This window comes from Musa acuminata, chromosome BXJ1-8 (assembly GCF_036884655.1).
Source record: "Musa acuminata AAA Group cultivar baxijiao chromosome BXJ1-8, Cavendish_Baxijiao_AAA, whole genome shotgun sequence".
Classification (NCBI taxonomy): domain Eukaryota; kingdom Viridiplantae; phylum Streptophyta; class Magnoliopsida; order Zingiberales; family Musaceae; genus Musa; species Musa acuminata.
In genome coordinates, this window is record NC_088334.1 from 43,583,369 (window position 1) to 43,602,468 (window position 19,100).

Sequence of the window (19,100 nt, forward strand, 5' to 3'; positions counted from 1 at the left end):
CATCGATTGTGCAATCTGAAAGCCTCCTTTCTTGGGATTGTGAAGATACTTTGGACGAACACAATGATTCCTCCCCGTTGGACTGATACAAGAGTAGCTTGTAGACTTTTGGGCCATTGAGTCCCCTCGAAGCCTTTCCTGAATCATATTTGGGAGCATAGAATTTGATTGTCCCAACTGAAGTAAATATTCGGATTCATAAGATCGAGTTCCTGGGAGGCAAGTCGAGAGGGCATTCTCGACTACGACCCCTATGACGATCAAATTAGTGTTTAAGCTTAAAATAGTCGGACTAAATAGAAATTTAATTTTTTGAACTGAACAACTAACGTCTTGAGAAGTGGATTGACATCTTATCTAGCATATTTAATGCCCATTACGCTTAGGTGCGCTAATTAGGTGACTCAGATGTTTGATCTGACTTTGGCATGTCTTAACATGTTAACGGGGAGGTTCGGATTTTTGGTTGATTGGGCATGTGGTGGCCGATCCAACTCCCATGCCCCAATGGATCAAATCACTCAATTGGCACTCAGATCAATCACCACCAATTTATGGGCCCAAGCCTTGGTGGTGGTACGGTGGTGTTTGATATGGATGTCCGTGATAGCTAATCATATGTTGACACATCTTGTCATGTGTTGACATACGATGCCTACTCACTTGTCATGTCATTGTTATTTATCACTAGCCCTCCCCCCATTGAGTCGAGAGGTTATAAATCTATCGAGTTAGAAGCATACTCAATAATGAATGTGATGTATCTTTGGTTTGGTAGGAAGAATAGACGTGCTCGACCCATAGATCATTCACTGTTGAATCGTGGGTCGTGGGCTATGCATCATCGAAATGCACATTTGGCTCATGGGTTGCACATTGTCGAAATACACTTTTGGCTTGTGGGCTACGCATCATTAAAATATGTGTTTGGCCTGTGAGCTATGCAATGTTGTATTCTGACAACTCGATCGTTCGACCATTCGACCTAGGTCGACATACTTTCCAATCAATCACGGTCAGCATATGATAATGTGGATGGATGTGGTTGGCACATGCTATCATTTCGACTACGGTTGGCACGGTTGAGACATTGGCTATTCAATAGTTTGGAGGAGGGCTATGGCATTCGTCAGATTTATTCGATGGGATGCGCTAATGTGACAACTTGCATGTGTCATCCTTGCCTCAATCTTTGACAAGCCCATTGTTTTGGGTGTCCGTCGAATTTAGTTGAATAATAACTTTCTTGATTCGCCTGACCCAGATGTCATGTGTCGTTCGGCCCGACATTCATGCGAGGGTTGCATGTGCCTTTGAGAATTCAAAAGATCGTAATGATTGCAAAGCTTGGTTCGACCAATGTTGTTTCACCATGTGTCCTATCAACCAGCAAAGCTATTATGAGAAAGGTCGCTTGGGCACTATAAATAGCCCCCTAAATCATTTGTGCCTTCAAGCCTTTGAACACTCTTAGAGCATTCAGACTCTCAAACTCTCTAGATTTCAAAGCTTGTAGCTTTTTCATTCAATAAGATTTAAATGTCTTCCTCATCAAGCTTCTTATCAACATTCAACCGTGAATCAGGTGGTTCTTTAGTTCCGTCACTATCTTTAATATCAATTTTCATAACTTCTTCCTCAAGTGAAGGGGTCAGAGTCATTGGGGATGCCTCTTATGAGGCAAGCCCCTCGGGTGATCAAACCTTGAAGATTATGCTAAGGTTATAGGACTTTGACTCTTGAATCTTAAAGGCAGACCTGATAAATATCAAAGAGGTTTTTGATATTCCTATAGAGTTTAAGCTAGTAGATTCTCATCTTAGTGACCAACTATATGAGTCACGTTATTTCTTTTGTACCTCTCTTGATGTCTTGGGGGTAGGGCTCAAATTCCACCTCCATCATTTTTTTATTGAAGTCTTGAACCTTTGAAAATTTTTCCCTCCACCAAGTGGTGCTAAACACCTACTGGTATTTGGTCACCTTCGTCGAGGAGTGTTGAAGACTCAGTATCTCCCAACCCTAACCCTACTATAAGCTTGCTTTACTGTAAGCCTCAAGGATTCAGCCTATTTCCTTTGTGCTTATCCTAGTTACCGAGTCCGGGGGGTGCTTTCTTCTGACAAAAGTTGGAAGAAGAGAAATCATTTTATTTCTTCATGGAGGAGGTTGCCCATCAATCTAGCATGGTCCATAAGGAAGTTTCATAACACAATTCCAAGGTTGAGCAGACCGAAGCAGGAGCGACACTGTCAACTATTTGTCGCTTTGTCTAAGCCCACAACCATCTTCCAAATGAGCGAGGCTTGGCTTAGGAAAGTTAAGATTAGTCAATTAGGCTCTTTCCCTCCATTTGGGCAAATAGAACTTGATATAATGGACCTTTCATGTATAGAGATTAATCTTCATGGAAATATTTTTCGTATCACTGAAGACCCCAATGCCAAGGAGTTAAGAGATGAGCTAACTGGCCTCTAAAACTAAATAAGCTAAGGCTACAACTCGAAGCCAGAGGAGGGATGAGCCACCCCTAGAGGTACGCCAGGTGACTTGAGCGATTACCATTGGTCAAGGCCAAACAACCATTTCAAAGGCACATCTGGGCAAACATCCTGTAACTACCACATTGCCAACCCTGCCTCCATCGTCGAGTCAACATCGAAGGGGTTTGAAGGTCCTCGCATCCTCTTGAGCCACTAACAGTTCTCATAATATGTGGGACTCAAGAAAGACAATGCTGAATGATCGCAACAGCAGGTGACCTCTGCCCCATCCTCATGACCGGGAGGTGTTAGCTTAGTAAATACATTCAACCTTTGTTTCATTGACTGGGTATGGCCATCTAGTGTAAAGCAATGGTCGCCTCGCCTAAAAAGGGAGAGTTCCCTATAATTGACCATCCACTATGGATGTTGGTCAAGCTTTGGAAATTCCTCAGGAGGCCATGGTATGGAATTATAGGGTGCTCCTCTCGAGCCTGACCAAGGGGCTATATTTGAGGTCCACAAAGGATCTTGTCATCGATAATAAGGCCTTCATCAAGGTAAGCTTCAGCTCTCTCAAATAATTCTTTCACTAATCATTGCTTAAGTAACTAAAAGTTTTTGTTTCAATGTAGCATTACCACCTAGGGATTCCCATGGTGGATTAAGTCAGGTACTCTTTGACTATCTTAGCCCATGTACTAAAGAAAAGGGTTGATTTTACAAAAAGAGCTCTAGAGGGGGACTTCATGGCTAATGAGGTCGACTGGCTCTGAGTCCAAAAAATGGACTTTGAATGAGAATTGGTGGTAGAACATCGTCTATAGATAGACCTAGGAAACTGACTAAATATCACCCTATGGTCTACAAAGAAGGCAAAGGTTGACCATGTCCAGCTCAACGAAGACATCATGGAATTGGATGCTGACATAGTAGCCCTTCAGGTGAAGAACATTGGTCTGCAATAGGCTATAGTGTAGCTAATCGAGTAGCTTTAGGTAGAGGAGGCAAAAAAGCCGTAGTATGAGACAGAGAGGGTGACCAAATATAAGGCGTCTAAAGGCTTTAAGAAGGGTATAACCTGACTCTTTTTTAATGCCTGGTACTTCAAGTAGCAACTTATGATATCCCCAATGCATTATAAATATCCTAGTCTTGAGCTCCTAAAGTGTCTCAATACAAGTAATTGAATGATGGGAAAGTCATCTTTGATGAAGGTGATAAAAATTGACGATCAGAGTAAGTCTACTCCTCTTATGAATGAAGGGGAGGATAAATTTAATGATGAGGCCAAAAGGGAATATGCAGATGGTACAGAGACAATTAGCCAAGAAGATATTACTCATAACCCCATAGAGGTCGCTACTACTAGAGAGGTCACGCCAAGGAGATTATTGCAGAACCTACATTTGTTGGCCCATCGACTACCATCGAACCTACCAAGGCGATCGAAGCCCTCAATGCTAGTTATATGTGCCTTGCAAGCCAATCACATGAGTGATGACACGTGTGATTTGACATGCAATCTTTTTGCTTATTATATTTTGATATTTTTATCACTTTATATTGTTTATTGCATATATATATATATATATATATATATATATATATATATATATATATATATATATATATATATATATATATATATATATAATGATGTCCAAGGATTTATGCAATGGGAATCGGATTATGATGAGATTATGATAATGAGACCAATTCATCTTTAAACACAGACTCTAAATAATCCTGGTCATATATTACTTAAGAGGGACATCGAGATAACCGGATAGACTAGTGTACTGTATGTCTATCCATATAATGGAGATAGCTGATCTTATAGCTACTTGTGTGGGGACACTAAGGATACAATGCAGGTGCTCATTGGAGAATGAGTTCATTAATTGATCCGCTCACGGAATACTAGATAGTTGATGATGCCTTATTATCAAACAGTAATTTTGTAGTCCTAGTGTATCTAGTCTTTAAACTTGAGACACTAAGGATATCTTGTATAAGTACTCCACTCTTTGATATCGGACTTATAGGTTTGAAAGTTTCAGATCTAGTATAACCGATTACTGGGAGTCGTAACCAACCTTACGAGGGCTATTGAGTATCGATAAAGGATCCTCCACTCTTGGTATCATGAGAGGAATATCTTGTATGTTCTTGCTCAAATAAATCCTTGGCCAAGGTCATTCAGATTGAGAGAGAAAGAGTTCTCCGGGAGAATTCGATTAGAGCGAGACTCGAGGAGAAACCGTATGGGTTTGATAGTACCATGCCCGATATATAGTCTCTGAGATATTAGATGGATGATTGACTATAGGTACACGACAATTGATGATAGATATGTCCAAAGGATTGAATTCTCCTGTATTGTTTATGGACTATGGCGTAGTAGCATAGTACGTCCGTAATCGATGAGTCGAGTGAATTATTATGGAGATAATAATTTACTAAGTCAGAAGAAGTTTTGATAAGTATGACTTATGGCTAGCTCGATATTAAGCCTAAAGGATAAAACACATATGATAGGTGTTGCAAAGAGTAGAGGTTCAGATATGAGATATCCGTTGGAGCCCATATCTTATTGGATATCCAATAAGCCCCTAAATTATTAGATCCTATGGATGAGATCCAATAAGAGCTAATAATAGATTATTAGGTAGAGACCCACTAATCTAAGAGACTTAGATAATTGGATGGAGATCCAGTACCCAATAGGATATTATCCATTGGGGTTAATTGGGGACATCTATAAATATGAGGTAACTAAAGGCCCATAGGTTGAGACTTCTTGGTAGCCACCTCATATTCTCCTCTCCCCTTCTCCTCCTCAAATAACAAGCCTAGAGATTTAAAGAGCATTGTTACAGCCCTGTTGTGTGGATTACCACTAGATAGGAGAATGCTTGACCTCCTTCATCTACTCCTATAAATCTATAGGAATTCAAGGATAGACGATCTCCCTAGGTAACACAACTATCTCACACGTGATTTTTTATGTCATGGGTTTTTATGCACCAATTTATGCACGATGACAAACATGTATTGAAAATTTTAAGGTTTTTATTTTCTGTTCTTCCGCTGCGCATATGATGTCGCCCCTAGATTTCCCTACACTCAATCCCCTAGCTCATGATAAATAAGAGACTAAGGGGACCAAGCATGTGATGGCATACTAGGCTTCCTTAATCCACTCCTTCTTGATGAACCTACCTCCTCCCCCTCTAAAAGAGGATGATGAAGTGTAGGCCTATTAGATGCATAGGTTGGCCTCAACATCTTTAGACTAGCTTTTCTTCTTCTTTTATTTTTTATTTTTTATTTTATTGGTGGGCTCTTTTTGATGTGGAGGCCTGATTGAACATAATGTAAAGTTTTTTGAAGAAATAGAAAAAAAATTCACTTGAATATGTAAAGTATAAATGCATTGAAGAATGATATACTTTTAAGAATAGCATTTTTTTATATGTTGTATGTTTTAGATCCAAGAGGTGTTTGAGCCCTTGAGGGTTCGTAGATGATAAGTTCCTAATTGGACCTCCTCAATCACCCTGTTGGGCCACTCTCAAATGAGAGCCAACTTTCCTCGATATTAGTTGGTTCACTAATTTCAACTTTACAAAAGACCAGGTCATCCATGCCGAAGCTCCAACACCATACATTATGGTTGAAGGCCCTTGCTACGATTCTTTTATAAGTCAAGTGTCAAAGGTGTGCTCTGGTTCTATTAAGTAGATCTAAGTTAACCCAATTGCTTGCGAGTCATACTCCTATGTCTGAATGATTGACAGAACAATCTTAGCTAGGACCACATCTTCTATACTGAATGCTAAGTAAAAGGGGGATTCTTCTGTTGGAACTCTTGGAGTTGTCTAATAGCTCCATAAAATACATGAAAGTTTATTGGCCCATGTTCCTTTTGCTTTTGATTTTATCTTTTTAAATCTCTCGAGTATGGCCTAATTATTAACTTTGGCATGCTCATTGGTTTGAGGAATGCTACTGAACTAAAATGGAGGCATACCCTAAAAGATTCATAGAAGTCTTTGAATTTGGAGTTGTTAAATTGAGTCTCATTATTAATTATGATGACTCTTCAAATGTCGAACCAAATAGCCTATACCGACCAAATAGAAGTTGTATTAACTTGATGCGAAAGGGAAAGGACCTAAAAAGTGAAGTCCCCACTACGGAATGACCAAGTTGCATCTTAAGGGCACAATTCCACAGTTGGGATCCTCTGAGCATTAGTGTGTGTTGGCATCAATTGCATCGCTACACATATTGAATTGCATCTTGGTAAAGTGTGGTCCAATATTATCCTTGCTTGAGGATCTTGAATTCTAATGAGTGTGCTCTAATGAGTTCTCCACATATTCCTTCATGAACTTCGAATAAGGTTCGAGTGGTCTCTTCAACATATAGATAGTGAAGAAAAGACTAGGTGAGAGATTTGTGATATAGTCTCTTAAGGAGTATCCAAGGCGAAAAGTCAGAGGATGAATCTTCTATAATTATTAAATTCGTAATGAAGTGATCTAAGACTTGGGCTTTAATAGCAATATTGATAGGAAATGTCAAACTCACTAAGTTTAATTGCCCACTTCAAGAGACGCTCGACGAAATTAGGCCTTGAGAAAATTATTGCATTAGTTCATTCGTCATCACAATGATGTGGTGGGATTATAAATATAGGCATAGCTTCCTTGCAAATAAGACTAGAGCATAATTGAGCTTTATAAAGTTTAAATATTGGGTTTCAACATCTTGAAGGATATGACTTGTGTAATAAATTACCTTTTGAATCTTTTCTAATTAAGATGGAGCTGACAGTCATAAAGAGATAAAAATATAACTCTTCTCCTGGATCGAGGCAAGACAACTAGGGTGGTGCAACCTAATACTCCTTGAGTCATTAAAAAGTTATTTGACACTATTCGATCCACTAGATGTCATTGGGTTGTTTTAAAGTTCTAAAGCATGATAAGTACTTATCAGTGGTCCTATAAAGGAAGTGACTTAGAGCCATAATCTGACCGATTAGTTACTGGACCTTCTTGATAGATGATGGGGGCTTCATATTCAAGATGACTTGTACTTTCTCTTGATTTACATTAATTCCAGTTCAATGGACCATAAAACCCAAAAATTTCCCAAGCCAACCTCGAAAGCACACTTTGCTAGCATATACTTTCATATTTTTTCTTATTTGGGTTTGAAATATTTTGTTGACCATTCTCTGATACATTGCTTCAGCATTTTTGAGACATGACTTTGTAATAATATAAGCCTTGATTAGTGATGAAAGAAGTGTGCTGATAATCTTTTGGGCCATCTTGATTTGGTTATATTCAAAAAAAGGCATCCATAAAAGTGAACAACTCATGACCTAAGGTTGCATAGACTAATTGATTAATTTGAGACAAGAGATAGCTATCCTTTAGATAAGCTTTATTGAGATCAATATAGTCAATACATGTATGATATTTTTCATTATATTTTTTTACAAGAACTATATTAGCGAGTCATTTTGGATAGTGAACTTCATAAATAAAGCCAATATATAAGAGTTAACATTTTCCTTTATCATTGTCTATCAATCTAATGCAAACCTTTGAGGCTTTTGTTGAATAGATCAGTGCTCTAAGTCAATGTTGAGATATTATTGGGCTACTACCCAGTCGATTCTTGGCATGTCGTTACGAGTCTAAGCAAAGACCTTCATATTGTAACGTAAGAAATTGATAAGTTGGACCTTCTCTTTTGGGAGAGTCAAACCAATCTTCATAAATTTTTCTAGCCTCGTTGGGTCCAAGGGCACTTCTAAGGGTTCTCCAACCTCGAAATGAGTGATCTAAAGAGTAGACTCTCTTGGATCCAATTATTAGATTAAGAGGATCGTTTTCTTTAGAAGTGTCACTGATGTAAGGTAACACTAACAAGACTCCCATGGGTTGATCTTGACCTTTCCAACCATAGAGCAAATGGGAAACTTTAAGATCATGTCGTAAGTTGAGATAACTATGCACAAGCGATTGAAGGTCAACAACCGATGATTATATTATAGGCAGATGGAACATCGACCACGCTGAATTTTATTTTTACCATCTTAGAGCAATTGTCCAACCTGAAGGTAACATACAAATCTGTCATTCCCATGAGAGTTATGGAATCTCTAATTAAGCTAGTGAGTGTAGAGAAAATTGATTGGAGGTCCTCAAACACTCAACCCAATCTTCAAGAATACATTGTAATACAATATGTCAATAGAATTTCTCTTGTCCATATGAATTCTCTTCATCAATGCATTAACGATCCTGAGAGAGACAACTAGAGCATCATCATGATCAAGATTGAGATGTTCCACCTCTTCCTCCTTAAACACAATCGAAGGATCTCCTAAATGGCAGAATATCTTAAATGGAGGGTCCCTCACATAGTTTTTTTGAGATGTGAAACCGGTTACTCTACACAGAACCTCCTACAATGACATTCACCTATTGATTAACAGGACCTCATGGTCTTAGGGAATGTTCTCGCATCATATCTAGATAATGATTAAGCTTTCCCTTCTAGATAAACTCATCAATTTGCTACTTTGGATCATAATAATCTTCAATGTCATACCTATGGTTTTGATGAAAGTGGTAATATTTTGAACGACTTTGATGAGTTGGAGAAGCTCATAAAGGATAAGGGGTATGGAGCAAGCCTTTTTCTTTTATCTGCATAAATACTTTAGTATATAACATGTTTAACAAAGTAAATTCTCTGTAAGGTGGTGCTAGATCTCCCCTCGGTTTATCATTATGGGGGTGTTCCAAGTTTCCTGGATGCAAACTCATTTCTTCTCTTAAAGTTTTTTTAGGTTCAGAGTTTCTTTTTCCTATGATTATAAACCCTATCATTATGCGACAATTGGCCTCTTGCAATCAGGAAAAGTAGTTGGTGGTCATGTGATAACTAAATAGAAAAACTTTAAAGGTTGAAGGCCACCAATGTAGGCGTTTGATGAGAATGGATGAGCTGAGGTCAACCACCAACCTGACCTAGTCATTAAACCATTGTCAAAAGAGAAGTAGTTAGTTTCTTTGGTAGCTTATAGCTATTGAAGTTAAATTCAAATTTCTTAGCGAGATATTCGAAGAACGAGATTAACTCTAGGGATAGCTTGGAGAACCATTTCCTAACGATACCTTAGAGTGTTGTTGAGAATGTGCGACACATAAAGGAGTTTGTCATCCTGAATAGCATCATTTGGGAAGTAAAAACTGCTATATACTCTGTTAGATCAAAAATTCCCTTGTATAGCTCCAAGGTTGGCATCTGAAAGCCTTAGGGGATGGGCTCCTCCATTATCTCTGTGATAAAAGGGGACTTATGATAAGGATTGACCTTTGATTGTTTACCCTATTTTTTTTCCTTTTTGATGTTCTCAAAATTAATAATCTATCTAATGGGATGAGTCTTGTATGTTGGGAGGGAGGTCAACCGAAGGAGTGACCGACTCTCGTGATCCCTTAACATCTTGAGTTGGGTTATTATTTGGTAGAATATGAGGGAAAAAGTATAAAGAATGATTATTCTAGGGTAGATCAATGATAATAGCACACGACTCTACTACTATACTAGGGGCAGGAGCGAATGGTGGAATAGGAGCTAGAAAGTGAGGGGTAAATAGAGATTGTTGTGCTAATTAGGGGACATGCGAGACCACAAACCAAAGAACTCCTATTGAGAATTGGACTTGTTGGGTTAGGTAATAGAAGGTTTCTGTTCAGATAATTATGATTAGAGCTATAGATTGAATAACTTGGGGGTTGACTGTCACATCTTATAATAGAGACTACTGGTCAGTGAGAATAGAGACCGAGGGGTTTGGGTGTGGTGCATTTGACATAATCGGAATCAGACCCCTTAGTCCAATTGGCCTTCGACACGGTTCTAGCCGTTGAGCTCCTCATGTAGTCTAGATAGTCTTATGAAATTTCCTTATGTATCTTGGCCCCCTTTCGGTGTTAATATAATAAGTTAAATTTTAGTTATCTAAGGAATAAATATTCGGATACTCTTTTTAGATGGTCTCCCTCTAAAGTATTCTACGTAAGATTGAGTTCCTACAAACCTAAGTCGGGGGTGTTCCTAATTATGATGCCTTTGATGATTAAATTAATTTTTAAGCTCGAAGTGTTTAGATTAGCCAACTAAGCATAAGTTCAGTTTTTTTGGAAACATCATTATAGATAGCTCTAATGATAGTTATTCCCGGGACAATCAACGAAAAATGGGGAACAGCTAGCAGCAACCCAAGCAATGGAGTGTCATTTTATTCGGCATGTCCGATGCCGATAACTCAGATGCTCAGTTGGACACGTGGCATTTCATCCAACTTTGGCGCGTTTGAATGTGCTAATTGGGTCGCTCGAATCTTTGGTTGATCGAACATGTTGCGATCGATCTGACTCCCACACCCCCATGGATCCAACTGCCCAAGTGGTGCTCGCACCGACCGCCACCTGTTTGTGGCCTCCAGCCTTTGTGACGGTACGGTGGTGTCAGCAATGGATGTTCATGTAGGCTGAACATGCTGCCGTGTGTTGACACATGACACCTACTCCCTGACCACGTCATTCTTACCCATCAGAAACCTTAATGTTTACATTATGTAATGGAAACCTCAAAACTATGTTGCTTCAATAATGCTTAAGAATCTGCTAAAGAATCTGTTTGTCGTCTCAATTGTTTATGAGTGCCTCTGTTAACTAGTAAGGTAGTAAACCACAAACAGCAAGAACAGTGAGATGTTCTCCTCAGCTGCAAGTGCTTTGTAGTTTTGTGCCAAGGACTTTGGACAAAGATTCTGACAAGCTGTCATAATTCCACAGGAATTTTATCCAACACAATCTAACTCAGTGGACTCTCTTTGGACACATGGCACAAAGCCGCAAAGACTAAAGAGGTGTTTGTCTTCTGTGTTATACTTTGACAGGCATTCTTGTTTAGCAAAACAAGTGAACATGGCACCAACAAGAACAGCAGATTATATAGCTATCTTGTGGTGGCAATTAGCTCCTTATTCAGCTAAAACTATCAAAGAATTTAGTAAGTTTAGAGAGCAAAACTGAGCTTTGGATGAGCTTCAAACATTAGAGCTTCTCCTCAGCACATATCTGAAGGAATAGTAGCCTGTAGCACATGAGCATCTGCATCAGAAAAGGAATCTGAAAGAGCACAGGGATACAAGAGAGCCTACAGGTGTCCTTGCAGAAACCCCATGATCCTCAAAAGACTTCACAACTCCCTTTGTCTTTGAAGTCCTGGTCATGAATAGGATTCTCAAACCACTCTTGGATTGGACAAAATAGTATCCAGAATTAAAGTTCAGGAACCCTAGATGTATATCCTTCATGTTGCTAGCCTTTGGTGTTTTGGTTTTAGATGTTTGGGTCAATGATTCAATTGTTTTCTTAGTGTAGAGAGGAGGTTTCTATCTCCAGTCCCATTGATCAGTAAATTTAACTTCAACAATCTTAACCTCTCAAGAAATACTGCGATAAGAATCGATAATTATAATCATTTCTCAGGAGGAGAAAATTTTAAAAGTCCATAAAAGAATGAACATGTTGTCTTCAATACTTTCAGTGAAGAATTCTAGGCATATAGAAATGTTACATTGAGTTGTTTCCTTAATCTGTTTGGTGGATCCACATCCAAATAAGATTGCTTCGGTACGGCGAATTATTGGATCCAAGGTTTAGGCCATCATCCTATAAATTCCAGTTTTCTGCTGGATCAAGCACAATTCTCTGTGGGATTTCTGTAGATCAATTCCGGTTATGCTTTGTTCAGGAAATCATGTTCTAGGCTCCAACCTCGATCCCTTTCCCTCAACTTAATAAGTGCAAACAGCATTGAGTGAGACTCAACTAAGTGGTTATGATTGATAAGGAAATCGTAAGTTGTCTCTAACATTTACGATCACAATTGAATAATCTCATAAGTTGTCATAAATCACTCTATGCACATTTTGAGGTTCGATAGCAGCTATTGAAGGAGGCCTGACAATGATCAAATCAAAATGGTGATTGCTCCCTCAAACACCACAAGGAATGGTAGGAAAAAGATAGAACTTTTGACAACATGATATTGAATAGTCACATTGGTGATGTGATATTATGTTTGAGTGCATAGGTATTGTTCTACATCTTCAGAGGTTGGGAAGGAAGAACATCAATGGCATTCTCAACATGAGCAAATCATTTCTTCATATCTGAAGAAGCAAAAGCCACCTATGTAAGAAATGAATGCAACTCCATGGTGGAAGAATGAGTAAGAAGAATGCATTATTATCCATTAGCTGCAAGCCTTTTAGCTACTCAGGGAGACTGTGTGTAACCCTAAGCTACTTGAAGAAGTTAGAATTCAGGATGTGAAAAGAACAAGTAACCTGGCCAAAGAAAAATATTAGAGATAATCACACTTTTAATCCTACTTAATCAAATTATGACATTTTAGTCTCTGTAGATTGAGTCTCACAAGATTGTTAAAAGGCAAAAAAAAAAAAAAAGATTGACATCCTCATCTTTGAAAAAATAAAAGGTGCATAATCCTACCAACAAAGATAAAATATAGGGCTAGGAATGAGAGCTCATTCTCACAAAAGGTAGTTTTACATGTTTATTAAATCATTATGAATGTTTAATGAAAACCATTTTTATAAACTAAATTGTATTCCAGGTTATGTGAAATATGTTCGTTTTGATCAAAATGATTATTAGAACAAAACAATATTTTGATCAAACTATTTACTTGATATGTAGGCTTAAAAGGTCCACAACCTATTATTTCCTTTTACTCATCATTCATTTATCATCTGTCATGTTGATCATTCTTCTTATTATTTTTGGAGTCATGATTTTGTTTCACATCATATGTAAATTTTAGGCTTGCCAATGATTGTTACTATAAGAACTAAATGATTCTATGCTCATAAATTCTTAAATTTTTTGATGAAATACATTGTATGTTTGCCCTAAATTGAAGTTCTATACTTGCATTAATGTACACATTATATAAGATAATGTTGAAGCATATATTACACATTTCTAGCAAGTGTCATGACAAATTGTTCTGCATTCACAATTTATGATACACTTAAATGAATTGCATACCATATGGTTGCCTTATTTTTATGGAAAATGTTTGTGCTGTAAATTCATGAACCTGTCATTCACAATAAACAACCATTATGTGAAGTAGAGATGTCTCACACACAATCACAAGGTTTTTACCTCTGTGCATTCATGAACTTGTCATTACTCAGAGAAACACAACCATTATGTGAAGTAGATGTCTGACACACAATAACAAGGTTTTTACCTCTGTGCATTCATGAACTTGTCATTACTCAGAAGAAAACAACCATTATGACAACTAACTCTAATGATAAGATAATTTCTAAAATTCAGGGAAGAAAAATAAAGAAGTCCTTATTTCAATACCTTGAGAAAAAATCTTTAAAAAAAATAATTGCTTGAACTGTTTTTACATGCAAGAATGATGAGATAATATGCTATGACGGTAATGTTTATAATTGTAAAGGAGGAACAAATAAAGAAAGTGAGTGTTAAGCATATTTGGATGATTACTAAGATTATCTTGAAAGCATTCAACTAAGGCTCCTTTAAAGCCAATGCTAGTTTCTTCTTATCCATGTGTTGGTAGCCATTTTGTTCTGGTCTATTCAAATCTCTCATATTTGTTTCATTCTCTAGAAAACACATGTTACCTTTCTTAGTAATATATATCACTCAAAAATACAAGCTCCCATGTAGATTGAAATTTGTTTTGTTCTTATTCTTTTGATAGTGGAGGAAACCAATAATCCATAAATCTAAGTTGAAATTTTTTTTATTTTCTTAAATTAGTGGCATCTGGTTGAGATAATCACTCTTGATCACTATCAATGATTTGAGTTTACTTCATACAAAATGCTTGTCATCTTAGTCAATAATATAAAAAATAGTCTTATGTAGTCATTACAATCATCCCTTATATATGAGTTAATTTTTGTTTATTATGATTTTTCCTCAAATTGTTTCCTATTATTATAATCTAATCACAAGAGAGGCTTTTCTCTTCATTAAGAGTTCATCACTAAGTTAAGAATCATAAAAAGGTTGTGACTAAGCTAATATTTAACGAAATAATTTGTAATCTAGAAAATCATCGTGTGATCAAATTTTCATTTATATAATAAATTTAAAAAATTTATGTATTATCAACATCTGATGACCTTCTCATGGATTAAGAGATCTTATCCATAATGAAATTATGATGCAGGTTCAAAAGCATACGTTACTACTGATAGTTCGCGTGCGAATCTCATGATATCATATTATTGTATGAACAAATATCTTCATTAGTGTGATTCCACCGTGTGTCGCACTTATTATTCTTCCGTTCCAACTTCGAACTTGTCAAAAGATTACATGATTTTGATATTGAACAATCTTAATTTATTTCCAATATTCATTAAAGAATAAGATACATATCGGAAAATGAACATGATCCTCTTTAAGAACATTGTCTTAGATATTAAGAAACAGAAAAATGTTATGCACAATAAAAGTTTTGGTTTTATAAACTTGGTACAGTCACTGAGATAGTATTAGCGTCAGATTGATCTTCATTTGAAACTTTAATCAAAGATGCCCCCTTTTTTTTTAATCTTCTCATAACAAAAAATATATAGAATACAAATTTCTTTAGACCACAATCTATAACGCAAAAGTGTGAAGTCATTTTTTGTCAAGAAGAGAAGAAAGAACTTGGATATCTATAGTCTCAGTACAATTGAAATCTAACCTCTGCTGCTACACAAATTTTACCTCTTAATTGAAACAAGATTATGAAAATTTTACCTCTTAATTTTACCTATGATCAGAAAAATATGAAAATTGGTAGCATTACTTCTTAGTTGAAACAAGATTAGCATCTTCTTTTTTCCTTTCTCTTAATTATCATTTTTTTTTGTTGGCTACAAAGGAATTCCGAGATTCTCACAAGCAGGAATGATTCACCTCTTTTAAAGCATGAAATAAAATTTATGTGGCTTTAAGTCAAGAAACTTCAAGTGCTTTGATGTTCAAATGCAGCAGCCCTTCTATGGCTTCTTGATCTCCACACAAGAACAAGAAGATCAGATCATATGCATAATATCTACAGCAATCGTAGAGAAATATTGCTAATTTTCTGTGTTCAAATGCCTAAATCATGCCATTCTAAGATCAATTGGCAATGCACAAAATCAAATTGGAAACGTTGCGTATCATTCGACAGTTGTAGATGTACATCATGCCATTATCCATCAACCTACCGAAGGATTGGTAGGAAACAGATGCCTTCTCGATGAGCTGGTCTTGGAGACCGACAATTCATCGACAACATCGATGCAAGCAATCCTGTTGTGATCCCTAGAGGTTGCCTTCTCTTCGTGCTCCTTGTACCTGTGCAAGTATCTTCTCATGGCATCAGCGTAGTCGTCAAGGCCAAGCGTCTTCATGGCGGCGCAGATGTCGTCGCCGTTGATGGTCTTGCGGTTGTTCTTCTGGCAGCTGTCGGCAGCTTCCCCCGTGATGAAGCCGATGAACTCGGAAGCACACTCCTGCATTGTCTCCTTGGCTTGTTTCGAGATCTTGGCGTTCGGCGGCAGCGCCTTCTTCATGATCCGCCCCACGTTGGCTATCGGCAGCAGGTGATCCTGCCCGCTGGTGTACGCATCTCCTGACAAAGTGTTGGCAGCTTCGGAAGCATGGAATTCATAGCCATGGCCGCGACGTTGCATTTGCCTCTCCGAAACGTCATCCATCTCCCTGGAGAGGAGAAGCTACAAGGCCATGAGAGGGCGACATGTAGCTTCAATGTGGATGCTTATATCATCCACTCATCTGACACCTTTCGCCTTGTTCGAGCATAAAGTGGGAGTGCAATTGCTCAGGTGTCATTTTCTTGAAGTGCTCGAAAGGAAAACAAAGGTCGAGTAGAGTAATGCTTAGAATCCTAACATTGTTCGGTGTGTCGGTCGGTCATTCATCACTTGGAACCACTTGTCCTAAACAATGAGCAATTGGATTTATGGAGAACCAGTCTCGTACACTAATTCTTCTTCTTGTGGTGAAAAGCGATGCTGGTTCGACTCGTTTGCCTGATGTCATCTCATATTCTCAGTAAATACAAACAAGAATTCTTAAGGTGCTACTATTAAGATGATGGGAGTCCAAAGGCATCCATCCACTCTTGAGTGCAAAATACTTTTTCTTATATTGACGATTACTGCATTTGGATTAGCCATTGATATTACTGAAAATTTATAGCCAGGCATGTCCAAAACACACTTAACCTTCCAAAAAGAAGTCCATTTTTGTGAGGTTCAATGAGCTGAGGTTTTGAGGAACACTAGTATGGTTGATGCATTGAGACATTGTTAGGCACGGTTGCCGCTAGATCAATGGATGCATGATCAGATTAAGTTTGAGTGAATTACTACTGATTTTGTGTTTTAGGGTTCCAGAGAAGGCAGCAAGCAAGCATGGAAGCAAACTTGCCATGGATAGTATTTATTTGACTTTGGATCAATCAAACATATATTTGATTACAGCATGTTCATCATGGGATCACTTCCGGACCAACAATTTGCTTCAAGATAACCAATCTTTTATAGCTCTTGAGTTGATCTGTGCATTGCTGATGAACTTTCACTACTAAATGCAACTGCTGTGAGCGTAAAAGATCTCCAATTTATCCTCCTCATAAGTCCCCCTATTTCAGGTACAAAAGTTCTTGATCATAAATACACAACTTTCTGTATTCTTTGTCATTCAATTGGTATTACTGGTTATTTGTTTTGCTTATAATTCAAATGGTTAATTTCAGACAAAAATCTTCAACTGGTAGAAAAACCAGAAATGTTGGCATTTACATGCACCTCAGCATATCATAGTGGGAATCAAATGAAAATTAACTTACAGTGCTTTAGCATATGCAGACTGCAAGAATACTTTGCATTCATGGTGGCAGAAATCTTGGGGTGACACTCTGTACTTTCTCAGACAAGCACTTTCTTCTTCCTTTTCCTTTTCTTTTAGGGTTCATTGTCTTCCGGTTATGTGAATGACAATAGCTTTCTGCTACTTATGTGATCATTGCAAATACTGTGAAATCATGACTCCAAGTGAAGAAAAGATGATCATGCAGATTGAGCATTAGATAACCAAGACAGTGGAGGTCTGCTATTAGTCTACTGCTAATATGAGCTAACACCTACCATTATAAGGAGCCTAAGATACCACAAGGGGGCAAATCTTTCACTCTAATCCTTAAAAAGCCTGAGAAAGTAGAGTGACACCTGCCGACAAACCGTGCAACGCGTGCGGTGGATTGATAATTCCCATTGCTTAAGGCCATGTCCTAAAACCTGCCTGCCTGTGGAAGGGCTGCAGGATAACCCTAGCGGCTATCGAGGTTCTGTAGAAGAGCTCTCGAGTGAACTGAATCTGAAAAGTTGAGGTCTTCCTTTAGTGAGCACTGTCTCATAAGAAATCTGCTACTTGCAAGTAAGCTGATTCAAGTTCTTCAAGACACAGAGTAAAATACAGTTAAATTTAGGGCTAGTAGCTCAACTTTGTCAAACTTTTGCAAGTAGATTTATCATCCCAATATAGAAAGTTCAACTCCCATACATGCAGTAGAGACACTCACTAGACACTAAGTTATTGGAGAAAGAGATGTGTTCTTGGGCTTTGCTGTCTAGAGGAGTTTAAGGAAACTAGAAAATTTGTACTTTGCTCAAGTTGTGTCAGGTCAAAATAGTGATTTTTATTTTCTTTGGTGACCACATCATCATCACCAACATCAGCAAATACCAGTTGTGTACATGTATGTTTGTGCAGGTCAACATGCTAAATTCATCTTAATGTAGAAGGATTATTCCTTTCGTCGTCGCGTTAAACATCGACTTAACCCTAATATCCTCCTCTTTCATTATGATACTTGTGCTATTATCTTCTCATCACCTTAGCAAGCGTAACCATTGTAAACATGCTGAAGCTACTTTTCCATTCACTGTCATGGGTGCCTTGAGCTTATCTACTAGACACACTCTTGCATCATCTACTTTTCTTCCTTGGAAATATTAGAATAAGCTGGATGCCATGATTCTTCCCACACTGCCAATTGACAGTGTGGTTTTTCTTTCTCCTTAGGCTGCCATTGATGGACCTTAGCCATATTAGTAGTGTGTCTCTTCGGTGACGTTGTGAAACTAGTCCTCAGGTGAAGGCATGTTTTGGAATCAGAAATCTATAGGATAGGTGGGGGACATTATTTAGCAGAAGCTTGGATTCATTACCATAATTCTCTTTTTCCTATCCAAAAAAGAATTGGAATCCAATAAATTTTTGAACTGCAGATTACCAAATTCCTGAAAACTTCAACTGATGGAGAGAATCCAGCTTATCTATGGACTTTTATGTGCTTGAAGAAAGATAATAGTTCCAAGTCAAAAACTAGTGAGCTTTCCAAGTCTAAGGATAAAATAAAAAGGGG

General features: G+C 37.8%; 1 protein-coding gene across 1 annotated transcript; it reads right to left on the minus strand.

The window, feature by feature from the left end:
* Positions 1–15,731: 15,731 nt before the first annotated feature.
* Positions 15,732–16,404, minus strand: LOC135589146 (nuclear transcription factor Y subunit B-4-like). Its single transcript, XM_065081445.1, has one exon. It carries the CDS (start codon positions 16,363–16,365, stop codon positions 15,865–15,867), a length of 501 nt encoding a protein of 166 aa, XP_064937517.1. The 5' UTR covers positions 16,366–16,404; the 3' UTR covers positions 15,732–15,864.
* Between the last annotated feature and the right edge of the window lie 2,696 nt (positions 16,405–19,100).